This window comes from Jaculus jaculus, chromosome 16 (genome assembly GCF_020740685.1).
Source record: "Jaculus jaculus isolate mJacJac1 chromosome 16, mJacJac1.mat.Y.cur, whole genome shotgun sequence".
In the NCBI taxonomy this organism is placed as follows: Eukaryota; Metazoa; Chordata; class Mammalia; order Rodentia; family Dipodidae; genus Jaculus; species Jaculus jaculus.
The window spans coordinates 57870667-57889856 of record NC_059117.1 but is presented as its reverse complement, the minus strand read 5'-3'; the positions used below and the strand labels follow the sequence as shown (position 1 = coordinate 57889856).

General features: G+C 40.1%; 1 protein-coding gene across 4 annotated transcripts in view; it reads right to left on the bottom strand.

Moving 5' to 3' along the window:
• Ankrd28 (ankyrin repeat domain 28) overlaps nt 1–19190 on the bottom strand; it is a 168740-nt gene that overhangs the window by 116873 nt on the left and 32677 nt on the right. Inside the window, exon 2 of one of the 4 annotated variants that reach the window (XM_045135531.1) lies at nt 3665–3736. The exons of 2 other annotated variants lie outside the window; for them this stretch is intronic. In XM_045135531.1, coding sequence (XP_044991466.1) covers nt 3665–3682 — 18 coding nt within the window. In that variant the 5' untranslated portion in view covers nt 3683–3736. Of the gene's footprint in view, nt 1–3664; nt 3737–19190 lie in introns of those variants that run through there. One more of the 4 variants, XM_045135533.1, reaches the window with a different exon arrangement.

Here is a 19190-nt window from a genome sequence, read left to right as displayed (position 1 = left end):
CTTCCAGACCAGGCACAGTTATGGAGGAAGAGATATTTATTGAAGCTTACAGATCCAAGGGGAAGTTCCATAAGGACAGAAGAAGCTGGCCTGCCTTCACAGGTCCAAGCAGAGAAAGAAGCACAAGTCACAAGCTAAAAGCCACACAGCACAGCACAGCACAGCACACTTCAGGAACTTCAGCTAGGCACACTTTGCATGGCTTTAGATTGAAATCTCAAACCTACCACACCTTAAGATGTGCCCAGTGACACCCATCTCTACTGGGTCTCCACTGCAACCCATGGTTCATCCTCATGACTTCACTGGGCCTCCACACAGGTAGTCCAACAAGCCTGCTTCACACTGCCCATGGTCATTTCCAAAAAAAAGCAAAAACCATGTTGCAAACTCAATGACCCTCTCTTTCTTGCATTTGTTATACTCCATAGTACCAGGTGGGCTACCAACTTGTAAATCCATGGGGGGGGGGGGGATAAAGTCAACTTTGAAGAGCAGGACAGTCCTTTAACATTCAGGTCCCTTTTATTTCCAAAGAGTCTGTATTCTTCCTGCTGTCCCAATGCAGATCAGCTGGCCCAACCTTAGTAGCTGTAATCTCTCAAACAAATGCAGCTGAATGGGGCAGCAGTTTTGACCCCAAAGATTTTATTTCTTTCTGTGCTTTATCCTTCTGCTCACAACAATCTATTTCTATGCAACGCAACCCTGCATCAGGTCTCAGGACACAGGCATAACAACAAGTCTCTCACACAAACTGCTTCTAGGCCAACCCCAACAAAGTTCTTTTTACTGCTCATAAACCAAACCTCTCTGTCCCCAGCCCTTTGCATTCAGGTCTTTTAACTCTGACCATAGTTCATCAACCTATACTTATATACTGCAAGGTATCTCTTAGGCCAAGGTTTCAAACCCTTCCACATTTCTCCCACAAATCAGTTCCAAAAGCCAAAAACCAGTGCCTCCAGTCTTGTTACAATCCCAAATAAATTCTAAGTACTTGACCCTATGTGAGCAGGGTAACTATCAAAAAGTAGCTTTAAAAGCAGACACTGAATACTGTACTTGTGAAATAAAAAGGCTTCAATGGAAGGATCTGAATGGCTTCAGGACAGAAGAAAAAGACAAAATGCTCATTCAAGGGAAGTTTCAAAACCAGCTACCTGTTTAACATTATAAATTAAGAAATTGTGGTTTTATTTAAACATCATTTACATTATAATACCAAATGTGTACTCGGTGGTAAAATCCTTAGTTTCATGAGAATATCTCCTTTTAAAAAATCAAAACATTTAAACTAAGGTAAGGCCCCTAAGGTAATGCTTTAAGATTGTATTAAAAAATATAGCCAGATATAGTTTTTAGCCTTTACACTCACATTCAGGATGTATCTTTAAAATATACATATGTTTGGGCTGGAGAGATGGCTTAGCGGTTAAGCGCTTGCCTGTGAAGCCTAAGGACCCCGGTTCGAGGCTCGGTTCCCCAGGTCCCACGTTAGCCAGATGCACAAGGGGGCGCATGCGTCTGGAGTTCGTTTGCAGAGGCTGGAAGCCCTGGCGCGCCCATTCTCTCTCTCTCCCTCTATCTGTCTTTCTCTCTGTGTCTGTCGCTCTCAAATAAATAAATAAATAAATAAATAAATAAATAAATAAATAAATAAATAAATAAAATTAAAATATACATATGTTTAAATGGGGCATGGTGGAACATACCTGCAATTTTCAGCACCCAACAGGCTAAGGCAGGAGATTTGCTGCAACTTTAAGGCCAGTTGGGGGCTACATGGTGAGACACTGTCTCAAAAACCCTATATCCAAGCTGGGCATGGTGGCACCCGCCTTTAATTCCAGCACTCAGGAAGCTACTACCTGAGACCCTACCTCGAGAAACCAAACCAAACCAAACCAAATAAAAAACCCTATATCCAACACATATAAATACAGATGCACACATACTTGTACCTTATCACAGGTGATAGTTGTTTTACTAATATGAACTCACTCTGCATGACCAACTATACCACTACCTTAATTTTATTATGACTTTTCAAATGGTTTTCTAACAAAAATTTAGAAAGGGCTTGCAGTAACCAATGTAAGGGCACCATCCAGTGGTGAAAGATAAAAACTGCAACAATTACAAAGACCACAAAAGAAGTTAAATAAGTCAGTATGCTCCTTGACATATACTAAAAGGGAAGAAAAATTAAACAGGCTATAATTGTCTACTATTTACCACCATTTTGTTGTTTGCCTAATTTATTTTTGTGCTTTGCCCATACAATTTTCTCAAATGCTAAGATGAGAAAATAATTAGAAGAGGTACATTTTAAGATTTGTTCAAAACCTTTATTGAATCACAAGTGATAAATTCTGTTATAAATAACAGAAATTATATTGAGGGGGAACATAAAATTTCTGGTGGAAATTAACACCATCCAAAAAATAAGAGTCATCCAATGCACCTTACAAGATGGGGGTGAAAGCACAGCACTGGGGAGTAAATGACCCAAGAACAGGAAGGAACTGGGGATGTGGGCAGTGACAACACAGTGATACATCATTCACCTAGCATGCACAAGGCCTTGGGTTTAATGCCCAGCACTACAGAACAGAACAGGACAGGATAAGAGATGGTCCTCTGGCAGGTAGATAATCTAGCCTGTCCAGGGGACAATGGGGAGCAGGTAAAGATTTACTAGCAGGCATGTACCTCAAAGAGGCACCAGAATTTCTAAAGAAAACATGAATCTTGAATGGGATTATAATAGTACAGTTTAATATAACAAATAAATTTGTTCCTCTCCTACTAAAAAAACAGATGGATAAAATCATTACAATTCCAATATAACCACTTTCTAAAAAAAAACAAGGAAAAAGTTACCCAAAACTAAAAACAAATAAAACCAAACCTTACGAAAGGGATTGGTTCTGCTGTTTTAGACCATATGACAAGTTCCCTAACAGTACCACAGGCTGCAGCTCAGTGAAGACAAAGGCAAATGCGGAGCCAGTTTCTTCCTTCAGATGCTACCATTGTTATAACCATTGTTATAACATGTTTCAACTTTAAGTGAGAAGCCTAACAAATGACACTACAGTTACCAGCTTAGATTGCCTTCTGAGTGCCCTCAAATTCCTCTATCGCTCAAGATTTTTATAAATATTCTCACTAAAATACAAGGCATTCACATAACTGAGCCCCCCTAAACATGGTTACTAAATGGCAGATGATGCTTACAGTATGAACCACATTGACTACGTAAGAAAATTGAGCCAAGTGATGGATCAGCTGGAAAAGATACATTTCATAAATTATTGGGTTTCAGGACCAAATAAAACTTCTTGTAATATCTTTCGCTATTTTCAACTATGTGATATTTTCTTCTCCAAGCTACAAAAAGAGATCTTAAGATTTATAAGCCCCTTTCTACTAAAAAAAAAAATCCAAATTTTTAAGTTGCTATATGAAGTCTTCCACAAATACAGGGCCTGCTAACTATATAAAAATATCTGCATTAAAGGATTTGGGCTGATAATAAATATTTATTCACATACAGTTATGTATAAATTATGAGGAGACATAAATAGCAACAAACTAACCAGGCATAAGAACTGCTATGCTAGAATTACTGAAGAGAGACTACTAGAAAGTAACCTACCATCAAAGGAATTCCCATACTATTTTCCTCTGGTGGAAGCAGTAGCTGTATTGTTCAATTCCAATCACAGGCCTGTGGCAGAAAACAGACATCAAAAGCAAGAATATGCTTACCCTCAAAATGAAGGGCTATGCACATTAAAAAAAACATTGAATTATTAGATCGTATGTAAAAGCTAGGAATTTTTTTTACAAATTTAAAATTTAGTTTTATTCTATTACCAAGAACAATTATTAATTTATGTAGAAATGGGTATTTTTCTTTAACTTTTGAGACAGGGTCTTCCTATGTAGTCCAAACTAGTCTCGAACTCTTAATAACTATCAAGTGCTGGGATTATTACAAGTGTGCACTGAAAGGCCCAAGAATTCAGAAGCCCAGAAATACTATCACGCTCCAAAGGGAGCTTAAGCGGGCCCCTGCATACCTCAAACTCCAGGCTTTACTCTCTGTTGGAAGCAAGTAAAGAATCCCTCTTCTCATTATATCAGAGCCCGCTCCTAATATAAAACTAGGTAAAAAGGGCATGAGATAGCCCTCAAGGATGGGAAATGAGTAATGAAGTGAACCACTTATTTGGTTTCTGTAAATAGCCTGCACCATAAGCCTTAATAGCCCACACTGTAAGCCTTAGTAGCTCGCACCATAAGCTGTAGCAGCCTGCCTCAGACCACCAAGGTCATAGGAGGCTGATACCATACTCTACTACCCCCACCTAAGGAACTGCATAAATGCTGACCTCCAAGGTCATAGGAGACTGGTACCACACTCTGCTACTCCCACCCAAGGACCTGTGCAAATGCTGACCACCAAGGTCATAAGAGAATGATTGGTCCACGAGGGGCTTGAACAAATTAAACTAATTGGCTTAGAAACTATGGGGTGGCACAAACTGACTGGCTCGCACCCGCAAAAATGACTGGTCTAATGCACAGGCTTTGTTAGAAACCCTATAAAAACTGTCCCGTTCCTGCATTCGGGGCTCTGCAGTCCTCTACCCCTGTGCGGTGTACGACTGTGGGCCCCAGCGCGCTTGGAATAAAATCCTCTTGCAGTTTGCATCAAGACCGCTTCTCGTGAGTGATTTGGGGTGTCGCCATATCCGGGCAGAGCGTGGGGTCCCCCTCCTGGGGTTCCTTCAGCACCATATACCCAGCCCAGGAAGACACATTTTTAAAGGCTATCTTCATATATAAACTGATCCTTACTGGATTCCTGGAAGATACCCAAAAACTGGGGCTTGTGTTTTAGACTTCCTAGCAACAAGTTGTCCTCCTCAATCTTAAAAACACACAAAAGCCCTGTTGAAATCTATTTAACATATGCAACTGCTTAACAATTATATGCTTTATATACATGGGATATCTCAGTCTAATAAACTGCCTAAGAAGCATGAAGTCAATATAATCTTCAGATACATGAAACATATTCATTTCAAATACATAACATTTAAGAAACCACTGTAATCTCTCCCACAGATAAATGCTGATATGGACATTTTCTGCATATATACTTCTAAAATATTGGGATCGTATCTTTAATAGCTGCTTCTCCCATCTCACCCCATTAAACAGTTTGGCCATTACCCATGTCCTTTAAAAAAGAAAAGTGGGAGTTTATTTTGGAGGGGGTGTGCACATGTGTCACAGTATGTATGTGGCAGTCAGAGGCCAACTTTCAAGTTGGTTGTCTTCTACCTCATTTGTTCAAAACTATGTGGGAGCTTCTGGTGAATTCTCCAGTATCTGTCTCCCTTCTCACTGTATACTGAGATTATAGAAGCCTACCTACCATGACATAGGGTCTGGGGTTCCAAATTTGGATGTTCAGAGTTTGGCAGCAAGACTTTATCCACTTAGCCTTCTTCCAGCCCCAGAGAAGGTTTTTTGTTTGTTTGTTTGTTTGTTTTACAAGGCAGGGTCTCATTCTAGTCCAGGCTGATCTGCTTTTTATAAGTTTCTTGTATCTTTTATTCTTTAGGTTAATAACTTTTCTAATATCTTATGTTCTTATGTAACAATTACTGCAGAGTAAAAATGAAATTACACAGGTTAATTTTAGTGAAACAGCTTTTACTATTAATTAAAATTAGGTTTAGGGCTAAAGCAGTCAAAGGAGCTTGTTTGCAAAACCTAATAACCTGGGTTTCATTCCCCAGTCCCATGTAAAGCCATATGCACAAACTAATGTATGCATCTGGAGTTCATCTGAAGCAGCAAGAGGCCCTGGTGTACCCATAATCCCTCCCTCCCCATCACTCCCTTCCTTTTATCTCTCTCTCTCTAGGCTTGCAAATAAATTAATTAAAATAAGGTAACATTAGGTCTAAAAATTATAAAGCCATAATTCTCAGGTACAATGACATTAAAAGAACAAATGTGATCTGGAGAGATGGCTTAAGTTAAGGTTAAGATGCTTGCCAGCAAAGCCTAACCACCGGGATTTGATTCCTCAGCACCTATGTAAAGCCAGATGCACAAAGTGGCACATGCGTCTGGAGTTCTTTTGCCATGGCTAGAGGTCCTGGTATGCGCTCTCTGGTGGCCCCCCCACCATATCACTCTGCTTGCAAATAAATCATTTAAAAATGTTTTCTTTTTTAAAAAGAACAATGTCAGAAGTAAATTATATGCAAAAATGCTACCAACATCATTTCATATTAGCCTGGGAGAATCATGAGCTTTAAAAAAACACCCTATCTTTTCATAGTAACTACTTGCTAATGTCCTAATAAACCTTTTCAAAATGCAAGACAGAAATAATCCTATCCTACTCTGGTGGAAGAAAGGTATGGTTCAAAACATTAAAACAGTTACCTCTCCTTATCAAAATAATGAACAAACTGAGTATGTCAGGAAATATCAGAGTGACCAGGCATAGTCTGTAATTCTAACACTCAAGGAGCCTATCCTGAGCTACACTACAAGGGCAGCCAGTGAACCCTATCTTCAAACCAAACTAAACCTGATCCTTTTTTTTTTTTTTTTTTTTTAAAAAAAAAAAGCAACTCTTGGGGCATTATTCTTTGTGCATCATCTATTTGGGCCTCTCCCGGACTTGGTTGCTTGCTTGACAACTCATTGTTCCAATCTTCAAAGTCTCCATCCACACAAATGGTGTGTCTGCACCCACTTTCCTGCTCCCAGCTGCTCTGTCCATGGCACCTGTCAGGTAACAATATTTCTATGTTTCCCAGAGAGGAATAAGCAGAATGTGAGGCTGACTGACTTATATGCAATTTTTCATCAGGTTCACCTTTTCCCAAAAGGGTGAGTTTCCCTCCCTCACAACTGAGTTGTGGCCAAATTCATCTGTGAAAATCTCCTTTGAGATTTCCAAACAGGGTTTCATCCATGAGTCCCTCTCATCTCTCAGAGATTACCCCTTAACTCATCTTTGGGACATAATTTGAAAAGCGAATCTACAATCTGTAGTTTTAGATGGCTTCTCAAAAGACCTTCATCCACAGGCTTCTTCCCCATCTACACCTCCATGGCTCCTCTGTCTGCCTTTCTTCTGCACAGGTGTAAATGGAAAAGGAGCACATCTTCCCTGACTAAAATATAAGCTGAGTTTTCCACTGAGGACCAGAGACTGGCCATGTCTCAACTTCCTCTTTCTCACACCTTCTCCTCAGCTGAATTATTTAAAACACACATCTTTTTCCTATAATGGTGTTACATGCTCTTTGTTGTGTCACTTTTCTAAGACTTGTTAATATATTTTTGTTATTTTCATGTAGTTGTCTTTCTGCCTGTATGTTCAACCACCACATGACAAAACCCATGGCTCATCAAGTGCTCTGATTTTAAAATGTGCACACCGACATGGGTATGTTAAAGATGATGCTGAACTGCTAAAAACATTTTTACAATGTATTTAAAACAATAAGTTGGGAAGATGGTTCATTGGATGAAGCACTGGATGAATACAAACAATACTGGAGTGTGGAACTTCAGCACTCATGTAAAAAAGCCAGGCACTGTGGTAGGCAGGGAAATCTGTCAGATGCTCAGGACAAGCAAAAGCAACAGTGAGCACTATGAGACCTTGCCTCAAAGCAGATGGAAAGGAAGCTAGAGAGATGACTCAGTGGTTAAGGCACTTGCCTAAAAAGCCTAAGGACCAGGGTTTGATTCCCCAGTACCCACATAAAGCCAGATGTACAAGGTAGCAGTGGCTAGAGGCCGTGGCATGCTCATATTCTCTCTCTCAAATAACAAAATAAAATAAATAAAATAAAATAAAAAGGGCCAGGCACGGTGGCACAAACCTTTAATCCTAGCACTTGGAAGGCAAGCAGAGGACGATTGCTGTGAGTCTGAGGACACCCTGAGACTACATACTGAATTCCAATTCCAGGTCAGTCTGGGCTAGAGTGAGACCCTACCAGGGGGAAAAAAAAAAAAAAAAATTATAAAAAAAAATAAAGCAGATGGAAAGGCAGTATTTGCCAAATGTCCAAATGTGATGCTGGGCCAACAGAGACTGACAAATTGAGACTCTCAGAAGTCCCACCTGCAATTGCAGAGCTAAAACATTACTACTGCTCATAGACAAAATTATCTTGGGCTATTCTAGCCTTTAAAAAAGTAGCCAGTTTAAGCCAGGTGTGGTGGTACACACCTTTAATCCCAGAGGCAGAGGAGGTAGGAGTATCACCATGAGTTTGAGGCCACCCTGAGACGACATAGTGAATTATAGGTTAGCCTGAGCTAAAGTGAGACCCTACCTCTAAAAATCAAAAAAAAAAAGTAGACAGCCTATTATCTTTCTCCATCTGACTTTAAATCTGTGTGGCAACCTGGTATGACCCTGTTCTAGGTTGTGGTCCCTCCAGACATACTCCTTTCTAGGCTAGATCTATATATGAGAACATACTTCCCCTGGGGTAAGATCATTCTTTTGTATGCTAGGATTCACCTTATCTGAGCCCTTCTCTTGTCTTCCAATGTCTTCCAACGTTATGAGTATGGACACTTCTTTAACAATGCCAGTTCTGTCCTTAACTTGCCCATGTAACTTATACAACTCATTTCTTCCTGAATTCAATAGATTCAATTCCAAATGGCTTCAAACTTCCTTCTGGGTCTCCTGGCTCAAACTTGTTGTCATTCCCCTGAAGAAAATTTTGGATTCATATGCTCTTAGGTACCTTGAGTCCATCTACTCACTCAATTCTCCCAGACCACTGTCCATCCAGCATGCCAAAGGAACCCATGCAGACAAAAACCTAATCTTTCTGATGTAGGAGTACAGATACTAGCCTCTGATTCAGTCCCTCCAAAATGGGTAGGCCTCCTGACCTCATAACACCCCAATCCAGCAAGAAGTAGATACGAGTAAATATGAGCATGTCAGCCCATCTTATAGTTATCCCTCTCTTCTGTGGTCCTGAGTGTGTATGACATTCCAAGCATCATTTCCCCTAAGAAACTCAATAGATGGGTCTGGCTAACCAGATCACGGAGGCTTAAATCAAGGAACTCAACTTCCCCTTCAGGCCCTGTGAGGGTGCTCACAGGGTAAGATCTCTGCTTCCCTACCCAAGAAGCCTTAAAACCATCTTACTGGATTTTCCAAGACCATTTTCCTTGCACTTTGGATACCACCACTCTCACTCAGTGCTAAGTAAAATCTTGGGCCTAAGTGGGGGGGGGGGATTCAATAGCCTTCTATTACAGCTTCACAAAAAGTATGCAACTCTTTTTGATGCTTATTAAACAACACGTAATTGCAACAATTCTTACACTAAACTTTATGTATCTTACATAAAAATTACATTTTCTTACTCTAACCAAATCCAAGTAGTCTAGCAACCTATTCCCACAAACACTCATTCAACAATTGTTAGTAACTATTTATATGGTAAGTGTAAGGATTATAGTAATAAACTAGAGATGATTTTTCTGGATTAACAAAGCTTATACAAAATTTCTCACATTTTTTCTTACCCAGAATTTGTCATATAGTAAAGGGTCTGCTTGAGAGCCTAATGACCAAAAACTACAGCTTCCTCTCAGTTGTAATTTACAGTGAAAAACTATACTTCCTCAAAAATCAGAGTAAGGATACGCCACAAAGTTATTTTGTTTTCTCGTTCTTTCTTTTATTTTTTCTTTTTAAAGGATTGATTTAATATCTTTCTCTTTGTTGACAACATCAATGTAATTCAAAATTTAAAAAATTGGTGCCCTTTACTGACAACTGTTTATTCAATCCAAAGTGACTTGAAATGTTATATCAAACACCTAAAAAATGGTCTATACAGAGTATCTTCTCACAAAAAATGGTCACACAGTAAAATATGCTTCGCCTCTCAGCAATTCACTTGCAAAGTTAATGCCAAATGCTTTACAGTCTAAGACAATGAGAATCATGAAGCTGGGATCAAAAGTGGATTCTACCTGAGATTAAACCTCTACACATTGGTAGGTTAATCATGGGGTTAAACACAACAAAAAACTGTCAAGAGCCAAGGCCCAGACTTCCTTAGAGAAAGCATCTCCTTCAAGACCAGGGGCTATACCTCAATCTTATCAATACATTACAACTCCATAATTCTGCTTAGAACAGTGCTGAACATTTTCTAATGGATGAATATTTCATACTGGTCATTATATCTTGTCACAACAGAAATATGGTTATTTTTCCTCTATTTTGGGTTATTACTGTTTCTGTCCCATCTAGGAGAAAAACTGCACAGGTTATAAACAATCACCAGCAATTTATATATAATATATTAAGTCCAACTTAATACTAAGTGACCACAACAATTTCCCAGAGGGAAGGTTTCATTATGGAGTAAAGCAAACTATAAAGCAGTAAAGTAAGTGCTTTCATGTAAGATTGCAGGCACATATATCTGTATCAAAAAGTCATACATGCATTTTGGTTTATCTGGAAAAGGCTACCTCAATCAATAATAGCAAAGAAATTGGTGAGCAGCATGGCAAATAAAATTAAATACAATGTTTTTTGTTAAGTGAACACTATGCTGAGAATTATATATATTAAAAGAAATAGAAAAGTAACAGGGAAGTTTTTGGTTGATTTTGGCCCAAGATAGACAATGTGGTAGGTGTTGTCACCATTCCTTGGTCAACTAGAAGAACTAACATTACCGTAAGGAGAAATAAAGACACACATTTGTTAAAGAAAACATAACCTATCTTTATTAGCAGACATATTTGTTTTTGTAAAAATTCTACTGTATGTACTAAAAAGTTTCAAGAACTAAGTATGCTTAACAAAGCCATACCCTGTTATATTAACATGCTACAATGAGTAAGCAGAAATGAAACATTTTGAGAGGTAGAAATAGCTCTGTCAGCAAAGTGTTTGCCTTGAAAGCACACATGAAGACCTGAGTTTGATCCCCAGTACCTATGTAAATGCCAAGCAAAAGGCTGGGACAATGAATGGCTCACCGGGTAACAGGGCTTGCTGGGAAAGTGTGACGGACTAAGAGGGAATGGTATATGGAGTCTGATTCTTTTTTTTTTTTTGATTTTTTTTGTTCATTTTTATTTATTTATTTGAGAGTGACACAGAGAGAAAGAGGCAGATAGAGAGAAAGAGAAAGAATGGGCACGCCATGGCTTCCAGCCCCTGCAAATGAACTCCAGACGCATGCGCCCTCTTGTGCATCTGGCTAACGTGGGTCCTGGAAAATCGAGCCTTGAACCGGGGTCCTTTGGCTTCACAGGCAAGCGCTTAACCGCTAAACCATCTCTCCAGCCCTGGAGTCTGATTCTTAAGCAGCCACATAAACAGCTGGGTGTGGAGACACACACACACACCCCTATAATCTCAGTCCCACTGGAACTGACACAAGAGAATTGCTGGGGCTTGGTCAACCAGTTTCACTAAAAATGGCAGACTGGGATTCAATGAGAAATTCTGTCTCAAGGAAACACACAGATGTATGAATAGAGAATGCCTGAAAAATCCCCTCTGGCCTCCACACACACACGCCTGCATGCGGCAACCACATCATGAATGCATACACTGCACATACTACACATAACACACATGTGTTGTGTGTGTGTGTGCGCACAAAATGCCAGATGTGGTGATGCGAGATGTAATCCTGGTGCTGGGGAGGTAGAAATAGATCCCTGAGGCTCACTGACCAGCAAGTGTAGCCTACTTAGTGAGCTCCAGACCAAAAGAGATAGTGTACTTGAGGATAACACCCCAGGTTGTCCTCTGGCTGCATATGGATACAGACACATGTGCAGATACACCCTCCCCAACCCCCGCATGCACACATGCAAAATAATCCTTTTTAAAAATAATATTTATAGTAACACTCAAACCTTGAAAACAGGTACACACACTTGGGCAGCATAATTAAGACACTGGATTTGGTATCTAATACTGTGATTATCTCGTACTATGAGACAAAAAGGAAGGGGAGGGTAGGGGAGGGACAGAGGGAGAAAGGAATGAGGGAAGAAAAGAGAGGGAGGGGGGAGGTGAATGAAGGGAAGGTTGAAGGGAGAAAAGAAAGGCAGGGAGTGGAGGGAGAAGTAAAAGAAAGGCAGGCAGGCAGGCATGCAGGCAATGAAATGTTGGTGAAAAATGAAATAATAATATTAATAAATAGCAATAGTACACTCATGGATGGAAAGACATTCTTAAAATGTCACATTTTCCCCATTTAAAGTATAGAAGATGGGCTGGAGGGATGGCTTAGTGGTTAAGGCGTTTGTCTGAAAAGGCAAAGGACCCAGGTTCAATTCTCCAGGACCCACATTAGCCAGATGCACAAGATGCATGCATCTGGAGTTAATTTGCAGTGGCTGGAGGCCCTGGCATTCCCATTCTGTCTGTCTGTCTGTCTCTCTCTCTCTTTGTCAAGTAACTATAGAGGAAATGCAATCACAGGTGGCTTTTTAGAGGGAGAGAAATCAATACAGCTAATCCAAAAATTCATAGGGAATGTTCGAAGAAATTAAAGATAAACCAATTTTTAAAGGAGTAAGGTTGGAACAGCTCAATGGTTAAAAACACTTGGTGTGTACACCTGATGGCAGGAGAGCTCAGATCCCTAGAAACCATGTAAAGCCATATGCAAGGTAATTTACATATCTATAATCCCAAGGTACCTACCATAATGGGAGGCAGATTCAGAAGAATCCTGAAACTTGCAGGCCAGTTATTCTGGCATTTTCAACATCAACAAGAGACTGTGTCTCAGACAAGTGGAACTTGAGGACTGCTACACTCCAAGGTTATCTTCTGATGACTACACATCGCATACACGTGGCCCACATATACATGTGTACCACATGTAATTTTTTTTGTTTGTTTTTGGTTTTATGAGGCAAGGTCTCACTCTAGACCAGGGTGATCTGGAATTCACTCTGTAGTCCCAGGCTGACCTCAAGCTCACAGCGATCCTCCTATCTCTGCCTCCTGAGAGCTGGGACTGAAGGTATGTGCCACCACAGCCGGCTCATAATTTTTTTATACAATTAAGAATAAAGTTAGAAAATATGTGTTACTAGAAAGCTATAGTAATCACGGCAGTGTGAAACTGGGAGAATAGAGATATAACCCTGACAGAATGGGATGGAAAAATCTAGAGAGATCCACACACATAAAGTCAACTGATTTTTGACAGAAGTGTAAAACGGCAGATCGACAAAGGAAGAATAATTTTTCCAACAACAGTCCCAGAGTGTATGGACTGCCCATTTTGAAAATGTGAGTAACATATATATGTTTATAGCGCTGTAAAATTTCTTAAGTGTAAACAAATACTACTGGCTGATTGTTGTAATAAAGAAGAAATATCCCCATTATTCTTGGAAATAATGTGGATAAAGGTTGAAAAAGAGATTTTAATACTTTTTTTATTTCTGCAACCTACACAACAGGCCAGCCAGGCAAAACGTGCCATTTGATGCATAGTAACAGGTCAGCTATAGGGGTACCCAACTGTTCCCTAATTGGATGTGAAGCCCACAGGAATAGGAACCCATGACTGATACTGATAACCAAGTCAAAAGCCTTTGGCTTGGAAGGGAATAGGTGATGGCAGACACACTACTATTGTTCTTTGGCTAAATGGGTATACTGTGCCCACCAAACTGCTCTGTGAATGGGTATGTTTATGTCCACAGATTAGAGTTGCTATCACTTTTGGTTAGAGAAGCTTCCTTACGCAGATAGAGGTGAATCCCACCCAAGACTCACCACAGTGAGGAGAACAGACAGCCCAGTGCCTAGCACCAGACAAGTCATCCTTATAACGCTGACCAGAGCCCAGGGAATATTTCAGAGGTGGTGGTGGAAAGAAAATTAGTGCTGCTCTCATTGTTAGCCAGAGCAGCTTCTTCTCTATACAGGGGATAGTAGATATGGAGGAGAGTAAAAACTCATTAAAGTGCTGAAAACAAGAGGCAGTTGAGAACTCAGCACTAAATGAGACTCCCCCAAGGCTCAGGGAACACTGTGGCACATGCGTCTGGAGTTTGTTTGCAGTGGCTAGAGGCCCTGGTGCGCCCATTCTCGCTTGCTTGCTCTCTCAACTATATAAGTATGTAAAAATATAAATAAAAGAGAGAGACCTCATCTGGGCTGGAGAAATGGCTCAGCAGTTAAGGTGCTTGCTTACAATGCCTGAAGGCCTGAGTTTGATTCCCCAGTACCCACATAAAGCCAGGTACACGAAGTAGCACATACATCTGGTGTTTATTTGCAGTGGCTAGAGGCCCTGGCATGCCCATTCTCTTTCTCTCTGTGTCTGTAAATAAATACGTTTTTTTTAATGAGACATCAAAACAGAACAAGAGAGCTGGAGAGATGGCTCAGTGGTTAAGGTACTTGTTTATAAAACATGATGGCCTGGGTTGATACCTTATACCCACATGAAGTCAGATACACAAAGTGCTGCATGCATCTGGAGTTCCTTTGCAGCAGCAAGAGACTTTGGCATGCCCATTCATTCTCTCATTCTCTCTTTCTTCCTCCCTCCCACTTTCTCCTTACCAATAAATAAATTTAATTTTTTTTAAAAAACTGAAGAAGAGAGACTGGAGAGATGGCTTAGCAGTTAAGGTACTTGCCTGTGAAGCCGAATGACTCAGGTTCAGTTCCCCAGTATCCATGTAAGCCAGATGCACAAGGAGGCACATGCATCTGGAGCTCATTTGCAGTAGCTGGAGGCCTTGACACACCCATTCTCTCTATATATATCTGCCTCTTCCTCTCTCTCTTTCTCCCTTCCTCCTTCCCAAACCAAAAATAAATGTTTTTTAAAAAAACCTGAAGAACTACTTGGAAAGAAGGGGACTCAGTGGAATAAGAGAACAAAAGAAAGGGAATGTGATTAAATTATAGAATGTTTACGCATTAAAATCCTCAATTTAAAAAGAAATAAGGACAAAAAAGCAAAAAAAAAAGTTCAAACCCATCAAATCTCTAGCTAATTTGCTATATATACGAATTTGCAAGAAAAAAACATGACAGAATGTGACGAATGATACAAGAACACAATCAAAAAAGGAAGCTGTTGAGGTTTAACTTATCTACTTTCTACTTTCAACTTACACAGTCACTCTAATAGCAGCCCACATTGGTGTGGTTGTTGGTACTAGAGACCAATGTGGACCTTACTCTGAAAGAACAGTAGTTATGTTGGGCATGGTGGTGCACACCTTCAATCCCAGCACTCAGGAGGCTGGGGTAGGAGGATCACTGTTTTAAGCCACTTTGAGATTGCATAGTGAATTCCAGGTCAGCCTGTACTAGAGTGAGACCCTACCTCAAACAAAAAGAATGGTGGTCACCTGTTTTGAAGTTTGTGTGTGTGTATGTGAGTGTAGTCCTGAAGAACTGGTGTGGGGTTCATCTTGGTCCCACTAGCCTTTGGAGTGTCCTAGGAATTAAGCAGCCTGCCCTAGCTGTAACTGTTAACAACATTCTGAGGCCATTGTTCACCTGCAGCCAGCCTAGTGACAGGTAACAGATGGAACAAGCCATAGACAGGTAAAAGCCTGGGAAGAAAGGACACTTAAGGAGAATAAAGGTCTTAAGCTTGTATGTATACTGGGGTATCTAGAAGGCTTCATACATGTCCAGAACTGCACAAATGTTTGTGTGTGTATGTATGTGTGTGTGTGTGTATACACATGTATATATATATGCATATATATATACATATATATATGAATGAAGACCTTAAGCTTTCATCTTTGGTATACCTTCTAGCTCTATGCAAGCAGAAAATGACCTCAGAAAGGTAGAGTCATAGGTATCTCATCGAACACTGAATGTCCTAATACAGAAACAATCTGTAAAAACTAGGGATTATTTTTAATCCAAGCATTTATGAAAACCTTTGTTGGGGCTGGAGAGATGGCTTAGAGGTTAGCACTTGCCTGTGAAACTGATCTAATCTAGTTAAACTGTTGAGTTCTAATCAGCCAGTGACTCTGTCTTAATAAGTGGCAATGACTAAGGAAAACACCTGACATTTACCTCTAACATGCATATGGAAGTACACCTATGCACACAAGCACACACATGTGTACCCACAGGCTTCGGACCAGGTATACACACATACTAAAAATAAAACAAAAAAAAAAATAAAAATAAAAATAAAACAAACCAAAAAACAGGGTAGAGAGATGGCTCAGTGGCTACAGGTGCTTTCTTGCAAGCCTGCCAACCTGAGTTTGTTTCTCCAGCACCCACACAAAGCCAAAAGAAAGAGGAAAATGCGTCTGTAATCCCAAAGCACCTACAGTAATGGGAGGCAGAGCCAGGTGATCCTTGGAAGCTCACGGGCCAGCTAGTCTAGTCTATCCAGAAACAAAATAATAATTTTTTTTTTAAAAGAGACCCTGTTGGGCTGGAGAGATGGCTTAGTGGTTAAGCACTTGCCTGTGAAGCCTAAGGACCTCTGTTTGAGGCTCAATTCCCCAAGACCCATATTAGCTAGAATCACAAGGAGGCATACGCATCTGAAGTTCATTTGCAATGGCTGGAGGCCCTGGCATGTCCATTCTCTCTATCTGCCTCTTTCTCTTTCTCTCTCTGTTGCTCTCAAATAAATAAAAACAAACAAAAAAATTTAAAAAAAGAAAGAGACCCTGTCTCAAGAATTTTTTTTTAAATGAAGGGACTGGCAGCCTCCACATGAGAGTGCCATGGCACGTTTATGGGTATGTATGTATACATACATACATACATACATACATACACATTAAAACAAACACACAAAGAAAAAAAGAAATAAAGCTGGGCAGGGTGGTAGGCAACTCTAATTTCAGCACTTGGAAGAATGAGGTAGGAAAATTGTCACAAGTTTGATGTCTGCTTGAGTTACAATAAGATCCTACCTCAATGCTCCCTATACCTCCAGAAAGAAAGGAAGGGAGGGAGGAAGGGAGGAAAGGAACAAAGAAAGAAAGGAAGGAAGGAATATATGCTGATGAGGGTATAGGAAAAGAAGAACCCTTATATACTGCTGGAGGTAATGTAAGTTGGTGCAGTCCCTGGAAATCAGTAGAGAGGCAGAACTACCATATGATACAACTGTGGAGAATGTGGTATATACACAAATGGAGTGTTTTCCAACCATAAAAATGTTATGTCGTCTGCAGGAAAATAAACGGAACTGTGTATCATCATGCTAAACAAAATGAGCCTGACTCAAAGGCAAATAGCGTAGATGTAGACTGTGGACTCCAACACTGCATATGTATACAGAACATATAAGTAGAAAGGGGTCTATGAGGAAAGGGGGGGAACAAAAGAGGGAGAAAGGGAGGGACAAAATACATGTTTTCTCTCATATGCAGAATCTAGATCAGATATATGTGTAGCCAAACTAGATGCATGCACTGCATTGTGCACATGTGCGACCTTGTGCATATGTCACAAAGTAATGGGGTAGTACCCACAAAAGATAAAGAAACACGGTAAGTAGACAAAACAATGTAATTATTATAGTGCGAGTAGAAAACAGGACTTTTGGAATCAGATGGATCTGAATATTTTTACTTACCAGTTAACTTATAGTAAATATTAAGCAAGCCCTAACTCTGGATTCATTTCCTCAGCTACAAAATGGGACTAAAGTAACACTTGGGGGGGGGACCATTAAAACCCCAGTTTATTTCTAGTATAATCAGGTAGAAAGGCAGAAATGTTTTAAATGGTTTGGTAAATCTCTAAAAGTCATTCATTCATTCATTTTTTTTTTTTTTTAGCAGTAAAGTTAGAAATAGCTATTTAAATGTTTTCATAGCTACACTGTGGTGGTTTGATTCAGGTGTCCTCCATAAACTTAGGTACTCTGAATGCTAGGTTCCCAGCTGATGGAGATTTGGGAATGCCTCCTGGAAGCAGTGTATTTTGGGGGGCAGGCTTATAAATATTATAGCAAGCACCCTCTTGCCAGTGTTTGGCACATTCTCCTGTTGCTGTTGTCCATCTATTGTTGGTGAGGAGGTTGATGTCTACCCTCTGCTCATGCCATCATTTTCAACCCTGCCATCATAGAGCTTCCTCTCAAATCTGTAAGCCAAAATAACTCCCCACCCCCAAGCTGCTCTTGGTCGGGTATTTTCTGCAAGCAATGCAAACCTGACTGCAACATGAACCATCTGCAAATGTTGATAAACATGCCTTCCATCTCACATAATCCACTGAAGACAGCAAGCTACACGCACACACACCACAGAGGTCAAATTATTCTAGCATGTTCTCAATAAACTCAAGTATTTAATTACTAGTGCTTGGAAACAAATGACCCTGTAAATAATTTATTCTATTTACTTATTTTTTTAGGCAAGCCCAAGAGACTGGCTTTTTTTTTGGGGGGGGGGCGTACCACAGCCTCCAGCCACTATAGCTAAACTCTAGATGTGTGTGCCACCTTGTGCACATGTGCAACCTTGCACATATGTCACCTTGTGTGTCTGGATTACATGGGATCTGGGGAGTTAAACATGGGGCCTTAGGCTTCACAGGCAAATGCCTTAACTGCTAAGCCATCTCCTTCAGTAAATAAATTATTATAGAATCTCACCTAAAAGCCACATCAAGCTCTATAATCCAGGGTCTTCCTCTTCATGGAAAACAGTAATCTTTCTCTGTCTTGAAATTTCCAAGGACCCATTTTCTGAACTCACTGGGCCCTTACTTAAAACAAAAAGTCATAAAAATTTCATTTTCAAGTTTTTATAACCATGGTATAGAATTCAGTTAAATCAATAACAAACAGTTGCTATTTTATTAACCCTCCAGATTTCATTTCCTCATCCAGTTACTTTCACTATTTTGCTTTAATCCAAAAGACAACTTTTTATTTCTTTCAAGCTAGAAAATGAACTGAAAACTTTGAGCATGCTAGATATGTACTCTACCACTGAGCTTCCTATCTGGACAACCAAAGGCTGATCTTTATTCTTTGCTTTTTGAGGTAGGGTCTCACTCTAGTCCAGGCTGCCCTGAAATTCATTTAATAGTTTCAGGTGGCCTTGAACTCATTGTGATCCTCCTACCC